General features: G+C 46.3%; 1 protein-coding gene across 1 annotated transcript in view; it reads right to left on the bottom strand.

The window, feature by feature from the left end:
- Window positions 1–790: 790 nt before the first annotated feature.
- Window positions 791–18214, bottom strand: part of il1rapl2 (interleukin 1 receptor accessory protein-like 2) — a 59707-nt gene continuing 42283 nt past the window's right edge. The window contains exon 5 of the mRNA XM_080188034.1: window positions 791–1497. Coding sequence (XP_080044160.1) covers window positions 791–1497 — 707 coding nt within the window. The remainder of the gene's footprint in view (window positions 1498–18214) is intronic.

Here is an 18214-nt window from a genome sequence, read left to right as displayed (position 1 = left end):
TATGTGGGATTTTTTTTTAATATGAATTCTAGTCAGAGTTCACGGCTGATCGAAGTCCTCGCATACTTCACGAGCGTCTGCCTCTCTTTCCCATCGGAATCAGCATTTTATCACATCTGCAAAGCACACACGCTTGGCAGGGAAGGAAACAGAAGTGAGGACGGGAATTTCTCTTCTACCAACTTCCCTAAAAATGGACGTCAAACAGACACTGCCTCAATGGCTGCGAACGTAGGGACAGGAAGAGGCCACGAGCTCCCCCCAGCCTGTTCTGCCATTCAATCAGATTGTAGCTGATCTGTATCTTTAACACCCATCTACCCGCCTCGGTCCTATAACCTTTGCCTCAGAGAGAAAAAAAAAACAATCAATCTCAGTTCAGAAATGTACAATTGATACCCCACCTCCCTCTCCCCACCTCACCCACAGCCTTAACAGCTTCAAAAGAGAGTACCAGAATTTGACCGATGGGTATGTTGGCCACCTGAAAGACAGAGTAGCCTACTCAACAGCAAATATTTGATTCAAATTTGGGCAGAAAAAGGTCAAAGCCATTCTATAACATGGGTTGACAGTCTCTTTAAAGTTTGAACTAAAATATACAAGCTCACACAAGTAGACAATGTCATGTCATTCTGGAATATTGCAACAAAGCAGGACTCTAGGTGGCTTGTTGAGTTTAGTTTGTCTTTTTTTTTGCAAGCGTTCACACAGTTTGAATAGAAATGTGGGAAAGAAAGGGGGAGATTGATCCTCCTGTACACCCCACCCCCTCCACTTCCACAAACCCCTACCAGATATCACTGGTGATGCCAATCTCTCGCGAGGACATTGGCAGACGTTCATTGTTCATGGTGCAGTCTCGGAAGGATGGCTCCCTGGTGATAATGATCTGTGGTGCCTGCCCATTGATGAGCGTCATTGGGATATTGCAGTACGTGTGTTGATTGCTTATCGAGGTAATGGGCACGGAAGTGGGCGGGGCGCCGTACTCATAAGTTCGACAGTAGTGCCTCATTTGCATATGATCTGCTTTGTGAAAGTTTGGCGGCAGCTCCGCCTGGGAAGGTGAGAGCCCGGCAGAGTTTGCTGCCATGGACACCGTCGAGACAGTCTGCAGGTCCCCAAAAATACCCTGTTCGCCAGCATCCAAAACCTGGCCTCGGGCAACCGGCTCCTTTTTCTTGACGGGCATCTCATACTGGACCTTCTTCCAAAACTTGGAATTCAGTTTGTTACACTTTGGCCCACACCACTTGATGACAGATAGCAGTTTTATGGTGTCTTTTAAGGCTTCAATTTCATGATAGTTCATTACTCCTTCCACGTCGGGGCACTCGATCAAAATCACTTTGATTTCTCCGGTCACCAGCATGTTATGAAGCCTGCTCTCCAGCTGAAAGAGACTCCAGCCCCGCCTTAGGACATAGTCCGGCGTCAGCACAATAATCAATCTCCGACTTTGATCAACAGATCTTGTCAAATCTTCAATGTAAGCTGTGGATCGAGAAAGAGGAGAAACAGATGATTTGGAGGGAATTAAAAACAAAAAGACGTCATTTTAACCTAAAAGTTGTTGATGCAAGATTGTCCTATTGTGTTATACAATGCCCCAGGCTTAGTGGAGATCTGGAACTCAAGGTCTGAAAAATGCTTGGATATAGAGTGGCACGGTGGTCCCATTCCAGCCTTGGGTCACTGTCTGTATAGAGTTTGCACATTCTCCTCATGTCTGTGTGGGTTTCCTCTGGTTTCCTTCTACACTCCAAAGATTTCCCAGTTAGGTGGATTGGTCATGCTAAATTCTCCCTTAGTGTCAGGAGGACTAGCAGAGTAAATATGTGGGGTTACGGGGATAGCGCCTGGTTGGGTTTGTTGTCAGTGAAGGCTCTATGACCCAAATAGCCTCCTTCCGCACTGTAGGGATTCAACAAAATGCCATAACCACCAGGCCTCTGAAGTTTAGAGTTTATTTATTAGTGTCACAAGTAGACTTACATTAACACTACAGTGAAGTTACTGAGAAAATCCCCGAGTCAGCATACTCTGGCGCCTGTTTGGGTACACTGACGGAGAATTTAGCATGGCCAATGCACCTAACCAACATGTCTTTTGGACTGTGAGAGGAAACTGGAGCACCCAGAGGAAACCCACACAGACATGGGGAGAATATGCAGACTCCACACACACAGTGACCCAAGCTGGAAATTGAACCCAGGTCTCCGAAGCTATGAGGCAGCAGTGATAGAACATAGAACATCACAGCGCAGTACAGGCCCTTCGGCCCTCGATGTTGCGCCGACCAGTGGAATGAATCTAATGACCCTCTAACCTAAACTAATCCAATGTTATCCATATGCCTATCCACTGACCATTTGAACGCCCTTAAACCACTGTGCCATCTCTGGACCAAGAACTGCGAAGGGAGTTGCAATTGGATAACTCTTTATCAGTTGTCATGATGGGTCAAATACCCTCCTTTTGTGAAAATTTTCCATGTGCGCTATTTCATGACAGAATGGGATGGCATTGGACTTGGATAGAATTTCCACTTTGGAGTTAAGGAAAAAAGAGACCATTTTCTGAATGGTTATAAGCTGGAAACGAGGAGCAGAAAAGATATCGTACAGAAATTATTGAACATTACTGGACAGGTACGAAAAATAATTTAACAGGCTGATGGAATGTTGGCTTATTTAAAGATGGATGGATGTCAAAATTCCTGCGGTAAATCTGAGACAGAGGCGTTTGTTAAAACTATCTTTTCAATATTACACCGGCTGTGAAAATACTGTGAGACATCCTGGGGTCATGAAAAGTACAAGTCTTTCTTAGTTATGCAACTTAGTCATTTTTAAAAATGATATTCATTTATTTTAACGTGTAATAAAGGGATTGAGGGCCTGCACTGGAATTTTACCGGCACGCCTGTCCCGGAATTGGGGCGGGCGCGCGGCTTGTAGAACGGAATTCTCTGTTGACCTTGGGCAGGATTATACGAGCCTTGCCCTAGTGAGGTCCTAAAATACAAGGTCTGGATTCAGCAGGGTTAGGGGTTAGGGTTAGATTAGGTTTATGGTTAGCAGGGAAACACCATAGCTGGCAACAAACGAGCCTGCTGTAACTGCTCATTTTCCCTTCAAAACATATTCCACAAATGTGTGTGCCTTCCCCTCCGTGAGTCTTCACACCAATCCTCAGTCAAGAGCAGCAGTGGGTGTTGTACTCCTGGTCCTCGGTCTATGGAACTCTGAAAATCATCTGCTGGGAACTGCTACAAGGTGAGGGGGGGGATCCTAGGTGGGTTTTTTTTTCCCCTGCTGGGCTCTGCCTCCTCCTGACAGGGGTGGGAACCTCGCTGAGTGATTAATCGCAGCCAAGGAAACCCATGCCCTTCACTGCACTGGTAGGCTAGGTCCCTTGAGATGACAATAATGCCTGCTCATTCCACAAAGCGAGAAGTGCTGGGCAGAGAGGGAAGATTTCATTGCAAACTATATAAAAGGAACCTCCATTTTTCTAGCATCAGTCACAACTTCATCACATCCCAAACTTTTCATTTATTTGTTCATGGGGTAAGTTTAAGTTTATTTATTACTGTCACAAGTAGGTTTACATTAACACTGCAATGATGTCACAACAAAAATCCCCTGGTCGTCACACACCAGCTCCTGTTCGGGTACACTGAGGGAGAATTTAGCACGGCCAATGCACCTAACCAGCACGTCTTTCAAGTTGTGGGAGGAAACCGGAGCACCCGGAGGAAACACACGCAGACAGGGGGAGAATGTACAGACTCCACGCAGACAGTGACCCAACCGGGTCCCTGGCGCTGTGAGGTAGCAGTGCTAACCATTGTGCCACCATGCCGCCCATATGAGCGTCGCTGCCTAGGCCAGCATTTATTTCCCAGCCCTGAGGGCAGTTGAGAATCAACCACACTGATGTGGGCCTAGAGTCGCACATAGGCCAGACCAGGTAAGGATGGCAGATTTCCTTCCCTGAAGGACCAAATGGGTTTTTTTTCTGACAATTGACAATGGCTTCATATTCATCACTAGGTTCTTAATCAGACTTTTTTAAATAGGGTTTAAATTCTACCATTCGTCGTGGTGGGATTCGAACCCAGGTCCCCAGAACATTAGTCGAATTTCTGGATGAATAGTTCAGTGAGATTACTACGAGCCATCATCTTCGCTTTGCAACCAATGGCAGTCTTTTCAGGTGAAGTCATCATTGCAATATTGGCAAGGACACAAGGGAAAATGCCACTATGTTGCATCGAATAGCAACCTTGGGATCTTAATCAGTCAACTGGGAGAGTAGGCAGAGCCTCAGGTTGACATCTCATCTCGATTTATGTGCTCAATCTCGGAAGTAGGTTTTGGACCTACAACTGAATGACTCAAAGACAAGAATGTTACAGTGAGCCATTGTAGACATTTATAACGTCTTTCTAATAACCTCCGGGTGCTCTGGTTTCTTCCCACGGTCCAAAACTGTGCAGGTTAGGTGGATTGAACATGCTAACTTGCCCCTTAGTGTCCCAAGCTGTGCATTTAGGTGGATAGGCCACACTAAATTGTCTCTTGGTGTCCAAAGATACATAGTTAGTTGGATTGACCATGCTAAGTTGTTCTTTAATGTCCCAAGATGTGCAGTTAGGTGAACTGGCCATACTAAATTGCCCCTTAATGTCCAAAAATATGAAGGTTAGGTGGATTAGCCATGGTAAATGCATGCGGTTACAGGCATAGGCTCAGTTAAGATGCTCTTTCAGAGTCAGTGCAGGCATATTGGGCGAATAGTCTCCTTCTGCACCAGAAGGATTTTATAAATAGCATTTAATATGTTTTTTTAAGAAATTGAAAATGGAGAATGTAGAATGTCAGGACTGCTTCATGCCTCTATTACATGGGAGAAAGTCATGATGTGGAGATGCTGGCATTGGACTTGGATAGGCACAGTAAGAAGTCCCACAACACCAGGTCAAAGTCCAACAGGTTTATTTGGTAGCACGACCTTTTGAAGCGCTGCTCCTTTACCAAATAAACCAATACCAAATGCTCGTGATACCAAATAAACCTGTTGGACTTTAACCTGGTGTTGTGAGACTTCTTACTGGGAGAAAGTTAGAGAGAGTTATATATGGGCAGAAGTTGAACCATTCACAAACAAGGCACATCAGTTTCGCTTCTGAAGGCAGAACCATCTGTCAACCTTAATCTGCAGAAGTTAAACACATGCAATAAACTAACTATGTGAAGACTTCCACAACTTCCAGGATAATGAATCATATAGCACTATAGCACTGTGCACTAAGAAATAAAAATCATCGGTTGAAAATAGATTGTGCAGTTATTAATCATTTCAACAAAAAACTTAAAAGTAAAAAAAAAGTCAAGGTGTCAGATTGCCACTATTAATAATTCCGATGGAGTAGGATTCATATCTTTTTAATCATCGGTAACCAGTGGGTTGCTATGTTCCTGAGTTGAGATGTCGTTCATTCTTTATTTATAAGTGTCCAACAATGTCTAGTGCAATGAAATGCTGGGCTGTGAAATCCTGCAACTCAGCACAGTGTCGACGTCAGTCCCACTGCTGACTGAGCTAAGGCTTTAAGACATCTGCAAGCAGTAATGACATTCCAAATCACTATTAAGGCATGAATATCTGGTGTCTTCCGCTTGTGTGTGTTTCTTTTACAGAAGCTGCTACCTTTAGCTGCTTCAGCTGTTTGCAGAAAGGTTAGCCTGAGAAAGTAGCTTTGCTGGGAAAGATCTGTGCGGATGTGGGAAAAAAACTGGGAGGACAACTCAGTCCAGCTCTTTTATCTTACAGAGTGATAGGATGTCAGCTCCCACTCACAATCCATTATCGAGTATAAGCTTGATTGCATTTAGCTGTCTTGGGACAACTGTATAGTCGAGGAAATTCCAACAAGCGGCAAGAAAGTTCAGGGGCAAAATTTTGGAGAGATGGTCGTGCAAGCTTAAGCACATGACTCTGTCTCTTGGCAATCAACCTAATCAAAACCTTTCTGATGATGGAAGTTTTTATTGAAGTTACTGTGAAAATCCCCAAGTCGCCACACTCCTGCGCCTGTTTGGATACAGTGAAGGAGAATTTAGCATGGCCAATGCACCTAACAAGCACATCTTTCTTACTACTCTGAAACCCCAGGGGAGAAACCAAAGTAACCAAAAATGCATCAACTGAGATTTAAATAAAAACCCTATTATCTAAAACCAATTATTCTCCTGCATTCTCAGCATGGAGCTACCCGGTTCAGACAAATCAACACTGTGCAAAACAGAGTTGAATTTTAAACATAGCTTTCACAAGAAACAGGATATAAATATATTTCTTAAATACACAGTATCATCAGAGTAGTGTAGTGGTAATGTTACTGGACTAGTGATCCAGAGACCTGGGGTAATGCTTGGGGTGGTGGGAGTGGGGGTGAGGGGCATGGGTTCAAATCCCACCATAACAACTGGTGGAAATTGAATTAAATTATAAAGCCTGGAAATTATGAAGCTATCCTTAGTAATGGTGACAACCATCATCGACTGTTCACTTTGTTGGCTCTGTCTACACTCGGCAAAGCAGCCAGGATAATTAAGGACCTCACACACCCTGGACATTCTCTCTTCCACCTTCTGTTAGATAAAAGATACAAAGTCTGAGGTCACGTACCAACTGACTCAAGAGCGGCTTCTTCCCTGCTGCTGTCAGATTTTTGAATTGACTTACCTTGCATTAAGTTGATCTTTCTCTACACCCTAGCTATGACTGTAACATTGCATTCTGCAGTCTCTCGTTTCCTTCTCTATGAATGGCATGCTTTGTCTGTATAGCGCGCAAGAAACAATATTTTTCACTATACGTTAATACATGTGACAATAATAAATCAAAGCAATCAATCAATCAATCATGTCCTTCAGGGAAGGAAATCTGCCGCTTTTACCCGGTCTGGCCTGGGTGTGGTTCCTGACCACAGCAATGTGGTTGACTTTTTACTGCCCTCTGAAATGTCCTAAGAAGTCACTCAGTTCAAGAGCATTTAGTGATGGGCAACAAACGCTGGCCCAACCAGTGACGCCCATATCTCATGAAAAGATAAAGAATAAAATACTCATGATAACTTTCAGGCATAACCTCACACATTCGTTAGTAATATTGTACAGGCCCAGGAACAGATCACTTGTCTCCTTCTGTTTGAAAACTGCAGTTGAGAGGGACAACTTTATTTATTTTTCTTTACACAGAGATCCAAAGGCCAGGTTATCCCATTGCAACATTTGCTGAAAGGAGCACTTGGGTCCTGCAAGTGGAAATCCTGTTCCCATTCCTGTCGGTGGCAACTGTTTGCAGCCTTGAAAAGGGATTGGGTTGTGAGCCTGCATGAGACACTCTTGACCTTGGCAGCTACATTGTAGGAGTGAGCACCTTAGGCCTACTGCAATGTTGATAGACCTGGGCCAGTTTTTGAAGCTAACACGGTTCATACCATCCCAGAACTGTCTTGAGCCATGGAGGATCTCCAATTTGGAGTCTGAAATCTTTTAATAGGTAAGTTCAAAAGGTGTTGTCAACTTCATGTGTAACAGTGGTTAGCACTGCTGTCTCACAGTGCCAGGGACCCGGGTTCAATTCCTGCCTCGGGTGACTGTCTGCATGGTGCTTGCTGTTTTCCCTCTGCCAGGGTTTCTTCTGGCTGCCCTGGTTTCCTCGTAGTCCAAAGTAGTGGCTGTGCCAAATTGTCCTTTAGTATGCAAAGATGTATAGGTTAGGTGGATTAGTCATGGTAAATGTGTGGGGTTATGGGATTAGGATGAAGGAAAGGGCTTGTTGGGATGTTCTTTCGGTGAATCAGTGTGGATTCTCTGCACTGTAGGGATTCTATGATTTTATGATTATTTTATGATAATGGTTAGTTAAGTATGTTTTACATGGGGCAAATAATGATTGGGCTTTGTTCTTAAAATGTAAGTGAACATTACATTGTGAGCGCGGAAAAGTCATATCAAATGTTTGCAAGCAGTGAATAATTTTGATATTCAGATTTGACAGTGGCAGTTGTCCCCTGTGATTTAATCTATTAATTGATCAACAGCTCAGACATTTGTTTCCCTGCTTTAAAGCATGAAAAAATGGCTGAGCTCGTTCAGTGACTCTGGAGGTTTTATTTACACAGTTGTGTGATAGAATCTCAGAACCTCATTATGCATTCTTGACTGAGCTCCAGATCCCACTAATGGGTTCAACTCAGCAGGGATTGTTTTAAAGCTGACAAGAAAACTGAGTTTGTTTATCTTGACAGTTTTAGGAATATTGATTTAATTCTTGAAGTGGATTTTGAATAAATTTTTGTTTATCTTGACAGTTTCATGGGTATCTCAAATATTTCCTAATGTTATTATAAGGCTGAAGAATTTTATACATAGTGGATGCTGTGCGAGTGGGAATGGGGAGGAGGGAGCATGGGTAATGTGGGGGAGATATTGGGTCATAGATATGAGGTATGAGTGAGGGAAAAGAGGGTTGACGATTAGGGGCCTCACTTACCTACCAAACTGGGCTGATGTGCCAGCGAATGGAGGTGGGCCTTCTAACCTGCATTCCGTGACATCCATCCACTCCAGCTTTAGCATCTGTTCTGGTTGAGAGATGATGACATTCCCCACGCACCCTAATGCTATGGGGTGAAAATGTGGTGGGGGGCCGTGACCATTCAACAGGTGTGATTGCAATATTGGAACATGGCCAGACTCCCGACTGCCACTTGGTAGGGGTAAAACCCGATCCTCCGCGTTAATGTTTGAAATCTGTTCCCCAAGTTGTTAACTGGTCTGGATTTTTTGTGTGAATCTTTAATCATGAGCTCAAAACTCCTGTCACTCAATCCCCTGCCTGGGGGTGAGTGTAGGAGGAATCAGATAAATGTAGTCATTCTTTAACTCCATTACTTCATAAATTTACTGGGTGGATAAAATTCTGCATATGGTGCATTTATAAATGCAGATGGAATATATTTTTGTTCAAGGAATAGGTAGAACGACAATAAATAGTGGGTACAATATTTTGCCCTCACCGTGATAACCATGATAACCATGATAATCAGTGGGAGGGTGGCAGATGGGGAGACAGAATCATAGAATCCTACAGAGCAGATTCAGGCCATTGAGTCAGCACCAACCACAATCCGACCCAGGCCCTATCCCCAGCACCCCATGCATTTAATCTCACCAGCCCCCCTGACACTAAAGGGCAATTTAACATGGCCAATCCACCTAACCTGCACATCTTTGGACTTGGGAGGAAACTGGAGCACCCGGAGGAAACCCACGCAGACATGGGGAGAATGTGCAAACTCCACACAGACAGTGGCGAATCACCACCTTGATGCCTCCATCCTAATTAAGTTCGGCACAGCTGTCCTACTGTCAATTGTGCCCTTGAAATGGTCAATTAAGTAACTTCATACTGCTGCACTGGTATTAACCTGATGGCGGGTGGGCATGCCATGCAGGAAGCTGTGTGGTGTTTGCCTACTTGTGGGTCCCCAGTGAGTGTTTGATTGAGGGACCAGCATGGGGAAGGGGAGGCCTACTGGCAGCTACTTCCCTGCTCTTGCTGCCAACCCTCCTCCCACACTACTCCACAACCTCCAGCACCACCACCCTTTCCCCATCATTCACTTGTGCCTGGATTCCACCTCGAGTGGGTGTAGTGCACACAGCAGCCACACCTCCCCGGTGGCACTACTGAGTACAGAAGAGCTGCTGACTTCTGATTACCTGACAGCTCTCGGCAAGTGGCCCCTCCGTTCCTGGGAGGGGATGACCCGCCCTGGCCTGTCAACTGCCTGAGTGGCACGAGATGAGGTGGGCCATCCCCCAAAAGAGGCGACACAAAGGTCTCGCCAGCTGGTGGCCAAGACTCACGCCACCTCCACAAGATTCTGCCCAACATTTTGTGGTATATCACTCTTGGACATGAGTGCTTACGTTTCACACAACCACAGCAACAGCTCACAAGTATTAACCGCTACCAAAAAGATGCAATATTATATTACCGAGAACCAGACCATTAACAAGAAGATTGGAGTGAATTAAGGCAGCTAATTAAGTGAGTGCTGGAACATTTGTAAAATTTTTAGAGAGAAGCAATGTATGTTTAACAAAATGAAACAAAAAGGTTTGCTCTGACGGAAGTATAATCCATAATGGGGTCTTCAGACTAAACATTTCAACTGATGTCAGCTGCTTGACTGATTTTGACCAATTACAGATCTCACCGTTTTCTTTCAATAAGCCTTTGAAGTGAAGTTAATTCAATATTACTTTAAATCCTCCAGAATTGGGAAGCGCTCATTAAAAAAATCCAGCTGTTTCATGTGAAGCACTTTTTTTTCTGATACAGTTTGTGTGGTATATTGATACTGTTCCCTCCTTGTCTCAGCAAGAATGATGGCCAGAGGCTACTATCTGTGCTGGAGATACAGCAGGGTTTAAAGTTTTATTAGTGTCGCAAGTAGGGTTACATTAACACTGCAATGAAGTTACTGTGAAAGTCCCCTAATCGCCACACCTGTTCAAGTACACTGATGGAGAATTTAGCATGGCCAATGAATCTAGCCAACACATCTTTTGGGCTCTGGAAGGAAACAGCAGCACCCGGAGAAAACACAGACAGGGGGAGAACGTGTAAACTGCACACAGACACTGACCCAAGCTGGGAATCGAACCTAGGTCCCTGGCACTGTGAGGCAGCAGTGCTGGCCACTGTGCCACCATTGATGTCAAGATAAGGGAGAGTTGACACAGAAGTTTTGCTGGCTAAAATAACGCACTCACACTTGGGGCTAGATTTTATAGAATCATACAATCCCTACATTGCAGAAGGAGACCATTTGGTCGATTGAGTCTGCCCTGATAACAGTCCCACACAGGCTCTATCCCCGTAACCCCATGTATTTATGCTGCTAGTCCCCCTGACACTAAGGAGCAATTTATCATGACCAATCAACCTACCTGCACATCTTTAGAGTGTGGGAGGAAACCAGAGCACCCAGAGGAAACCCACCCAGACATGGGGAGAATGTGCAAATTCCACACAGTTACCCATGGCCAGAATTGAACCTGGGTTACTGGCACTGTGAGGCAGCAGTGCTACCACTGTGCCACCCTTACACTCCTATGTTGACAGATTTGAAGCTAAGAGGAGGTATATAGAATTCAACTCACTGCCCTCCTGTCCATTCCTGCCTTTATCATATTTTTACCAGTGACAATGATGGCACAGGTGACCTGCCCATCCATGGAAAAATTGAAACTCCTATGTGACCAATTAATTCCCACTTAAGGGCCTCAACCCGCCAAAGCTGGGATTGAACTGATGGTGGAAGGGGGCAGTGCCAAGTGCCCAACCCTGCCTATTTTCCCTGTGCAGGCCAGTGGTATGAAAGAGGTTCCCTCCTTAACGTGATCCCTGGGCCCACTGGAAGGCCAAGTTCCCCTCTCTTAGAACCTTTCCTCTAAACACCTTGCCCCAATGTGACCCCCAAAAGTCTGCTGACTTAGCAGTCAAGGAGATTCCTGACTCAACTCAATGCTGAATACCTCCTTGAGCTTGAGTGACTATCAACTGCCAGTGCTGGAGGGTTGCCGGTCTCTCAGTGGCTGGCCACTCTCTGAGAGGGAACTTCATAATTGGTGACCATATAAAGATGGCGGGGGAGATGTCCTCCTATATTGGATCAGTGTTTGTGGGGGGACAGATGTGAAGGTTTCTCCCCTGACATTTTTGGTTGGACTAAGATGGGCTGGACTGGGATGGGGTGGGGTTGGTTGGTGCCCTGTCACATCCAACTCCCACTGTCAGCACTCAAGCAACAATGGAGGCCTCTTACAGCACAGGGTGAAGACGGGTAGGAGTGACCAGGAGCCTTGATTATATGGACCGGTAGGGATTCAGTGCTTTCAGGTATGTCACTGCATATCCAAAATAGATGGAACACTCTGCTTCTATGTACGCTTGATGAAAACCCCTGGCTTTGAGCACCCATTGCAAAGAGGGAGAAATCTTTGTGATCCCCAGGAAATTAAACCAAAATGGACTATTTGCATGCATTCAATGCCAACCAACTGCATTCATTCAATGAGTGTGAAGGAATATACGTGCGCTTCAGCCCCTATGTTACATAGTTTATGGTCTTCTTGCCAGGATTCTAAAGCTGTTCACGTCTTGTTGCCACTGCCAGAGTGGACGCTCAGCCAAATCTATGTTCAGTGCAGCGGGACCAGAGAATCCCACCGGCGTGAAAGGCTGGAGAATCCTGCCTGCTATTTGTGGGATTTTGCTGTGTGAAAATTGGTTGTCTGTTCTGAACTATTCTATGATTTTATAACTGCACTAAGTATGGTATTAAAATGAGTCGTATCAGTCAATGCCTTGCTGTCCCTTCAGTTCTACTGATAACAGAGCCATCCATTCTAATTTTTTTCAACAGGGTGGGTAGCATTTTTCCAAGATCTGAATTTTCAGGATTGCGGTGTCTTGGCTATCCCATTGGAACAAATCCCTACTGACTCCAGGAACCCCAATGTCAACTTATGATTAATGAGTGTTGTTTGGCTTAGGGTGAGACCTGTGCCCTCATTTGGGAGGTTGCCCTGTTTTAGAGACTCCAGTCGTAGGCAAAAGTCATAGGTAGAAGAAGGATTGGAATGAGGCGTTCACTGAATGTTAAAATGGCGGCGTGGGCTTGTTGGGCCGAAGGGCCTGTTTCCTCTGCTGTGTTGTTCTTTGTTCTTTGTTCATTCTGGGAACAGCGCTGCAGTGGCCAGAAGAGGCACTGCAGGGGGCTGCTTGGAACTAAGACCTGGGACACAGAGGACAGGAAAATAGCAAGGGTCCCAAAGTGGGGACGTTTGAGAACATCTCTGGGGCTATAAGGGGCATTACTGGGGTCTTTGTGGATAGACTGAATGAGAAGAGGCTGGTGGAGGAAGTCTGGAGGTCATCAGGCTTCGAGAGGAGGGCACACCCAGTGAACGGGCCTTCTGTTGGAGGCGCCACCCTCCTCACATTTCCCACCCAAGACTGAACTTTGTTTTCTCCCTGGTCTTCATTCTCCGACCTGTCACCTGCCTACCAAACTAAAAGTTGAAGCTAGGTGGAAAGAGGCACTTCAGTGTGGCCCTTTAGGGCAGCACGGTGGCACAGTGGTTAGCACTGCTGCCTCACAGCGCCAGGGACCTGGGTTCAATTCCGGCCTCGGGTCACTGCCTGTTTGGAGTTTGCACATCCTCCCCGTGTCTGCGTAGGTTTCCTCCAGGTGCTTCGGTTTCCTCCACAGTTCAAAGATGTTCGGGTTAGGTTGATTGGCCATGCTAAATTAACTCGAGTGTTGGGGGATTAGGAGAGTAATATGTGGGGTTACGGGGATAGGACCTGGGTGGGATTGTTGTCAGTGCAGACTTGATGGGCCAAATGGCTTCCTTCTGCTTTGTAGGTTCCATGATAATGGTTATTAAGTGGTCACTTAAGAGTTTTAATTGGGGAAAGGGCACGCCTCTTATCTGAGACCCTGCTATCCCACCGTAGAATAGTAATCAGGTTGGGGCAGGCAGGAACGTGGAGGTAATTTTGTCCATGCAGCTGCACACTTTCCCCTACCCCCATATACACACCTCAGAACCCCACCGGGTGCGGGCGTGCAACATTCTGGCCCATACATCCAGGGAGTATGGCACAGTGGCACAGTGTTTAGCACTGCTGGCACCAGGGAGCCAGGTTTGATTCCTAGCTTAGGTCACCATCTGTGTGGAGATTGCACATTCTCCCCGTGTCTGCGTGGGTTTCCTCCCACCATCTAAACATACAAAGAACAAAGAACAACACAGCACGGGAAACAGGCCCCCTGGCCCAACGAGCCCGCGCCGCCATTTTAACAGTGTGAGTCCCCTCTTCCACCCATGACCCTTGTCTATGCTAATGGCACTCCACATTGGAAACCAGATTGAGGGGAGGCTAATTTAGGGACAATTTGTTTCACCAATCAGCCTAAGAGCACATATTTGGGGTGTGGGAGGAAACCGGAGCACCCAGAGAAAACCCACGCAAGCACGGGGGGAATGCGCAAACTCCCACAGACACTGGCCCAAACCCATGTATCTGCGCAGCAAAGAGTGATAGTCACTGAGCTGTCGTGTTGCCCATAGAACATAGAACATAGAACATTACAGCGCAGAACAGGCCCTTCGGCCCACGATGTTGCGCCGACCAGTTACAAAACAATGACCCACTAACCTAAACCAATCCCTTCTCGTCCATAAACCTATCCTATGTGCAGGTTAAGTGGATTGGCCGTGCTAAATTGCCCCTAGTGTCAGGAGGACTAGCTGGGATAAATGCTTGTGGTTATGGGTGTAGGGCCTGGGTGGGTTTGTGACTGGTGCAGACTCGATAGGCTGAATGGCCTCCTTCTGCTCTGTAGGAATTCTATGGATTTTAAGCATTAGATAGGTGCCAAATACAAGATGTTTAACAGAGTGAATCTCAGGGAGATTAGCCAATATCAGCCCAGCCAGTAAGCGTAGCTCTAAGTGTGCAGCAGTCTGTCCATTGCTGTGGCAGTAAATTATTAATTATAGTTTCAACTGAGTGTAGTGTTAGATCAGGTGATAGGTTAAAACCCCGGGCCTCGTCTGAGCAAATTACAGAAGGCAGTGATTTGATAAAAACGTTCCTAGCAAAAACAAACCAACATCATTACAGTTCTACTGCAGCTAAAAGACAGAATCTGTTGTAAAATATCTCGTATGGCATTATTAAGTAAATCTTGTTGCTCCCAGGTGACCTTCTCTGTTGATGTTGGCAGCCTTGATGCACACAAGTATTGCTACCACCTCCAAAAGAGCAGAGACCCAGGCTGGGATACTGCAGCCTCGCCCATGGCCGGGATTCCGGTCAGGTATTCCCTTATCCTGCTTGTGCTGCCCAAGTACATCACCTCACGCTTATCCAGACTGAATTCTGTTTGCCACTGATCAGTCTGTCTGAGCAGCCTGTCTATAGCCGCCAATAATCTAAGGCTATCCTCCTCACTATTTACCACCATCGCAATTTTCATACCTTCTGCCAACTTACTGATTAATCCTCCTATATTCAAGTCTAAACCATATATATAAACCACAAGCAGCAAGGGCCCAACACTGATCCCGCGGGACATTTAAGGCAAGTGTGAGGTGGTCCACTTTGGTAGGAAGAATGGTAGGAAGGACTATTACTTACGGGGCGAAAAACTGCAGCAGGCGACGGTGCAGAGGGACCTCGGGGTCCTTGTGCATGAGTCGCAAAAACCCAGCTTGCGGGTGCAGCAGGTGGTCAGGAAGGCGAATGGGATGCTGGCCTTCATAGCGAGGGGGATTGAATATAAAAGTAGGGAGGTCTTGCTGCGGCTGTATAGGGCATTGGTGAGGCCGCAGCTGGAGTACTGTGCGCAGTTTTGGGCGCCGCACCTGCGCAAAGATATTTTGGCCTTGGAGGGAGTGCAGAGGAGGTTTACTAGGCTGATACCGGAGTTGAGGGGGTTGAGCTATGAGGAGAGGTTGAATAAACTAGGCTTGTACTCGTTGGAGTTTAGAAGAATGAGGGGAGATCTCATTGAGACGTATAAGATGATGAATGGGATGGGTAGGATAGAGGTGGAGAGACTCTGCCCGCTTAAAAAAGACAGTAGGACTAGGGGGCACAGCCTGAAGATAAAGGGGGGGCGGTTTAGAACGGAGTTGAGGAGGAACTTCTTCACTCAAAGGGTGGTGAATCTCTGGAACTCTCTGCCCATTGAAGTGGTGGAAACTGCCTCGCTAAATATTTTTAAGATGCGGGTTGATGGGTTTTTGATAAGAGAGGGGATTAAGGGTTATGGGGAGAGGGCGGGAAAGTGGAACTGAGCCGCGACAGATCAGCCATGATCTTATTGAATGGCGGGGCAGGCTCGAAGGGCTAGATGGCCTACTCCTGCTCCTATTTCTTATGTTCTTATGTTCTTATGACACCACTGGACACACTTTGGACTCTATTTTACCATTTTGATTGTAAGTGCTGGTTGGATTTGAAACTGGGAGTGTTTCAGATCCAACGTTTAGACCTTGCGCACTCTGCTTGCAAAAATATCAGCGATTCTGAATCGTGCTGCAGAAGCCTGTGGGTGGGACTTAACGTGCCCGAAACCCTGCAGCTCCGATCAGCGCCTCCAACTGCGCATGCACAGAAAAATAAGGGCTAGAATGTGGTTCCCCTGCCACATCACTTCCAGGCTGGATAATGCTCCCCCTGGCCCCCACAGACATTGCTCCACTCCCACAACATTACTGATCTCCTTATCCCCTACCCACTCACCACCCAGACCAATCATGGAGCCCCCTGTCCCCCCCTTCCCTCCACTGATCTCAGGTAGAGTGGCAGCGGAACCCCCCTTCCCCTCACTGATCTCAGGCAGAGTGGCAGTGGACACCTCCCTTCCCCTCACTGATCTCAGACAGAGTGGCAGTGGACCCCTCCCTTCCCCTCACTGATCTCAGGCAGAGTGGCAAAGGTCCCCCCTTCCCCCCAGCATTGATCACAGGCAGAGTGGCAGAGGACCCACCTTCCACCCCTGCCCCCTCCCTCCCAGAGAGCTGTCGGACACTCAGCACTTACCTCCTCACTAACTCTTACTGATTGAACACCCGAATCAGGCTTCTATGAAGTATGCCTATTTTGCGCCGATTCCAGATGGGTGAACATGGTGGTAAAGGGGGAAGTGCCAGTAAGGTTGGGCATGCAACCCATTAAATCAAGTTATATGCATGCAAATGCATTTAAATGGCCATTGCATCCATTTTGAGCACAGCCCTGATCGTGGTCAATTTTAGGCCTTGGTAAAGAGGGAACCGGCACGTAGGTGGGTGCGGATCACACTACTTGCCTCAGGCCCGACTTTACCAAGTTTTCGCACCCAAAAATGGGTGAACATGATGGTAAAATCAGGCCCTGGCTTCCAGTCTGAAAAACACCCCTCGACCATCACCCTCTGCTTCCTGCCACTCAGCCAATTCTGGATCCAATTTGCCCAATTTCCTTGGATCCCATGGGCTCTTACCCTCTGTTAGTCTCCCATCTGTGACTCCCAACAGTCTCCCAGCTGAAGTCCAGGAGGACAATATCAAAGCATTGCCCTTACCTACACACCTAGTCATCATTTCAAAAAATTCAACCAAGACGCTTAGTCATGAACATCCCTGAACAAAGCCATGCTGACTGTTCCTAATTAATTTCTGCCTCTCCAAATGAAGCTTGATTCTATTTCTCACAATTGCTTCCAATAGTTCCCCCATCACTGAGGTTAGATTGACTGGCCTGCCTTCTCAAAGAACAAAGAACAAAGAACAACACAGCACGGGAAACAGGCCCTTCGGCCCAACGAGCCCGCGCCGCCGTCCTGATTTATTCCTTCCTCCCTACCTGAATAGTGGTATCACATTGACTGTTCTCCAATCCTCCAGACCTTCCCTCTCCTGCGGCCAGAGAGGAATTGAAAATGATTGCCTCCTGCCTTGCCTCACTCAATAGCCTGGGGTACATTTCATCTGGCCCTGGAAAATGAACTACTGTTAAGCCTGCCAGGTCACTCAGAACCTCCTCTCTGTTCATGTTAGTTCCTTTAATTATATCACATTTATATTCCCACATCTTCTCTCTCACTAGAGACTACTGACACAAAGTATTCATTTAGAACCCTTCCTATATCTTCCGGCTCCACACACAAGTTACCAGTGTGATCCTTAATGGGCCCTATTCTTTCTCTAATTATCCTTTTGTCCTTAATGTACTTGGAAAACAACTTGGGATTTTTTCCTTATTTCCCGTAATGGTCATTGAGTGTGGTTAAAAACCCATCCTTACACAGTCTGGCCAAGATTTGACTCCAGTCCCACAGCAATGTGGTTGACTCTTAACACTTCCCTGAAATGGCTTTGCAAACCGCTCAGTTCAAGGATAATTATGGATGGACAACAAATGCTGGCCTTGCCAGAGATTCCCACATCCCATTAAGGAATCAAAAAGCCACAATCAGCAGATAGAAATAGAATATTGATGCAGCCACACACATAACACAGATATGTGGTAAATTATCAGTCTCCTCAGGTAGAGCATC

This window comes from Carcharhinus amblyrhynchos, chromosome 4 (assembly GCF_965287045.1).
Source record: "Carcharhinus amblyrhynchos chromosome 4, sCarAmb.v2.hapA, whole genome shotgun sequence".
In the NCBI taxonomy this organism is placed as follows: domain Eukaryota; kingdom Metazoa; phylum Chordata; class Chondrichthyes; order Carcharhiniformes; family Carcharhinidae; genus Carcharhinus; species Carcharhinus amblyrhynchos.
The sequence above is the reverse complement of the archived record's forward strand: the minus strand, read 5'-3'. Positions and strand labels throughout refer to the sequence as shown.